This window comes from Theropithecus gelada, chromosome 14 (assembly GCF_003255815.1).
Source record: "Theropithecus gelada isolate Dixy chromosome 14, Tgel_1.0, whole genome shotgun sequence".
NCBI lineage: Eukaryota > Metazoa > Chordata > Mammalia > Primates > Cercopithecidae > Theropithecus > Theropithecus gelada.
Genome location: NC_037682.1, coordinates 17,284,863 through 17,288,545, shown reverse-complemented (window position 1 = coordinate 17,288,545; position 3,683 = coordinate 17,284,863). Strand labels below are relative to the sequence as shown.

The 3,683-nt window shown below is 37.1% G+C and overlaps 1 protein-coding gene across 1 annotated transcript; it reads left to right on the top strand.

Annotated features, from left to right (window-relative positions):
- The first annotated feature begins 2,771 nt into the window (after positions 1-2,771).
- LOC112605858 (olfactory receptor 4C12-like) lies at positions 2,772-3,683 on the top strand. The gene has a single exon (XM_025355787.1). It carries the CDS (start codon positions 2,772-2,774, stop codon positions 3,681-3,683), a length of 912 nt encoding a protein of 303 aa, XP_025211572.1.

The window sequence follows — 3,683 nt, the reverse complement described above, 5'->3', positions numbered from 1 at the left end:
CTCTGAAAAAATACTTGGAAGAATTGGCTGCAGGAGATTTCTCATCCAGGAGACCTTTAATCAACTTCTGTCTTGGTAATTGGATTTGTTTTTCTAGTTTTAACAATGGCAGTCTAGTTCTTATGTCCATATCAAGGCTTTCAGATCAGATTCTACTTAAAAATTATAATGCCTCTAAGATTTCTGTGAGTTCCATAGAGGTGTAAAGGGGCTAGAGCTACTGAAATCATCCCACTCTTTCCCAAATCCAAATTCCATTTAAGCACAAAATGAATGTGTTTACTATCTGTGATAATTTATTATCTGAACAAGTTCAGGCCAGAGTGAGGAGTCCTAGACAGATGTAAAATTAGTATGTAGGAGAAGTACAGTTTTTCTTCTGTTAAAGTTTACTTCAGGTTTGTTTTTTTTTTTTCCCTGGAAACACTCTCTCTCTATATATATATTACAAATTTGCAGTAAGTTTATGGTAAATTAACATGACCATTAATTGCACACACACTAAATTGAAGAAAACCCTGATTAAGTATTGTTGAGTTTGCAAAACATTAATTGATGACAAGTCAATAGTTTATAGCCCTTAATAGTGAGTTGTGTAAACTTTTCCTGAAGAGTTTGTAAGAACAACTTGTGACTTATATAATTGTACGTAGGCCCTTGTTGATCTTAAGGGTGACAATCAGCAAGTGAGTTTGATAAAAAGTTTAGGTTTCAAGTACAACACTTGTTTGAAATGTTACACCACACCTATTCAATAAACAATCATTCTTAGGTGACTGTGTGTGTATGTCCATCTTTCTCTTCTTTCTTCTTTTTTTTCTGAGACAGAGTCTTGCTTTGTCATCCAGGCTGAAGCACAGTGGCATTATCTTGGCTCACTGTAACCTCTGCCTTCTGGTTTCAAGAGATTCTCCTGCCTCAGCCTCCCGAGTAGCTGTGATTAGAGGCGTGTGCCACCATGCCCAGCTAATTTTTGTATTTTTAATAGAGATGGGGTTTCACCATGTTGGTCAGTCTGGTCTCAAACTCATAATATCAAGTGATCCACCTGCCTTAGCCTCCCAAAGTGTTGGGATTACAGGGTGTGAGCCGCCTTGCATGGCCCCTCCTCTTTCTTTTGTTCTTTCCTCTTTTTTATTGGTTTCAGCTTTTCTCCTCATCCTATTCCTTCTTTCTCTCTCTCCTCCTTCCTCTCCTTTTCTTCTTCTCCATCTCTGTTTCTGTCCTGTCTCCTTCTCCTTTTTTCTTCCCTTCTCTCTCTCCCTCTTACTTCCTCTCCCCACACCCTTTTTCTGTAAATGCTTTATAATATCTAATATTGGTCATCATTGTAGATATGAAAATGCATCCTCAAAGCATTTATTTTAATAGTGAAATGGGTTTAATGTTTCCTGGAAATCCTCACACTCAGTCATAAGAGTCAATTTTGGAAGGAGTAAGTTTTCTCTGTATTGAAAAATGGATTTAACTAGTTAATTAATTTCTGAAAAAATAGGTTATAAATCCCACAAACAAGTAGGAAGTAAAGAATTATGAAATCATCATGTTAAATATTATTTTAATAGCTTGCTGTATTGTCTTCTTTTTTAATCTGCTGACTTTTTTGATATTTATTCTTGTTTTCCTTGTTCTGTTTGTCTTCACTTGGTTTCCTTGTTCTGTTTGTCTTCACTTGGTTAGCTTAAGTTTTCAGAATATTTGACTTTTGGAGATTTAAGAAACAAATTTTAAAGTTTTTTCAGTGATACTGCCATGAATCAATAAAATCGTATAACGACAATAATAGTAAGTTTAAAATTATGTCATTTTTCACAACAATCCTGAAAGGTATATTTAGTCCTCCTTTTTGGCAGATGAAAAACATTGAAGCACAGATACATAAAATCCATTAATATTATTTAGTTAACAGTAGTTAGATTCAGGACTGTAAACAATATATTTGGATTTTGGATCCGTTTCTCTTTTAGTCTTTTTTACATTTCTAATTTCCCCTTCTCCTTTTTCTCTCCTACTCTTTTTTTTTCTTTTCTTCTTCTTTTTCCTTCTCTCTCTCTGTTAATGCTTTATGAGTGTTTGTTTTTGCCAGCACTAGGGATACAAAAATTAATATGACTAGGTTGTAGTAGGGCAAGACTTTTGCTCCAAGAACCCATAGTGTTGAACACAGAGAGATGATCATGAGGTGTGTGTACTGTAATGGCCATTCAACATGGCCTTTGAGGTTGGACAAATGTAGCAGCACCATTTTCAGCCTTGAGGACACCAAGAAGCTTCCAGATAGGCAACATGGAAAAAGGGATGGCTCAGGAAAGAAAGAAGTTCTCTATGTGCTTGATCTTTTTGTATGACTTAAAATTGGCAGAGCAAATTGGAATTTTCTCTGGTAAGTATGTGCACCCATTGTCAGGTGAAGTATATCCATCTTGGTGTACCTGTAAATGGGTTACATATATGGCCACATCATGGAATGGCTCTTGAAACTTGACATTTTGTATTTTTATTTTCTGATTGTAAAAGTTACACATTTTTACTGTAGAAAATTAAAAACAAACCAGAAAATTATAAAGAAGAAAATGCATACTATTAATACTTACATTGTCTAAATGTCAAATAGAAACAAAGAAACAATTGACATGGTTTTGTGTTTGTTTTTACTTATTGTAAAGCTAGAAAACATATGACATCAAAGATGTATTTATTCACTAAGTGAAAGCCTTATTGTTGAGGATGAATATGACTTATTTTTCAGAGCAGTCACCTGAACACAACTGATGATGAAGATGAATAATGTGACTGAGTTTATTCTCCTGGGCTTGACTCGAAATATGGAGCTTCAGAAATTTTCATTTGTTGTGTTTTTGATTGTCTACTTGGTCACCTTGGCAGGCAACCTGCTCATCATCCTTACCATTAGCACCAGCAGGTCCCTGGCATCCCCCATGTACTTTTTCCTGTTTTACTTATCCCTCATGGATGGCTGCTGTTCTTCATGCATGACCCCCAAAATGCTAGCTGATACTCTTTCTGTGAAAAAAACCATTTCTTTTAGGGGGTGCATGACTCAAGTCTTTGCTGGGCATCTTTTTGGTTCTGCTGAGATTGTGCTTCTCACAGTGATGGCCTATGACCGCTATGTGGCCATCTGTAAACCCCTGCACTACATGACCATCATGAACCAACAGGTGTGTAGACTCCTTGTGGGAGCAGCCTGGGTTGGAGGCTTTGTTCATGCAACAATTCAGATCCTCTTCACAGTCTGGCTGCCCTTCTGTGGCCCCAACGTCATAGACCACTTCATGTGTGACTTGATCCCTCTGTTGAAACTTGTCTGCATGGACACTCATACCCTTGGTCTCTTTGTTGCTGGCAACAGTGGATTTGTCTGCCTGTTGAACTTTCTCCTCTTGATTGTGTCTTATGTGGTCATCCTATATAATCTGAAATCTCACAGCTTGGAGGGGAGGCGCAAAGCCCTCTCCACCTGTGTATCTCATATCACTGTAGTCATCTTATTCTTTGTGCCCTGCATATTTGTGTATCTACGTCCAGCGACCACCTTCTCCATTGACAAAGCGGTAGCTGTGTTTTATACCATGATAACTCCTATGTTAAACCCTTTAATCTACACCCTTAGAAATGCAGAGGTGAAAAATGCTATGAAGATGCTCATGGTTAATACGTAA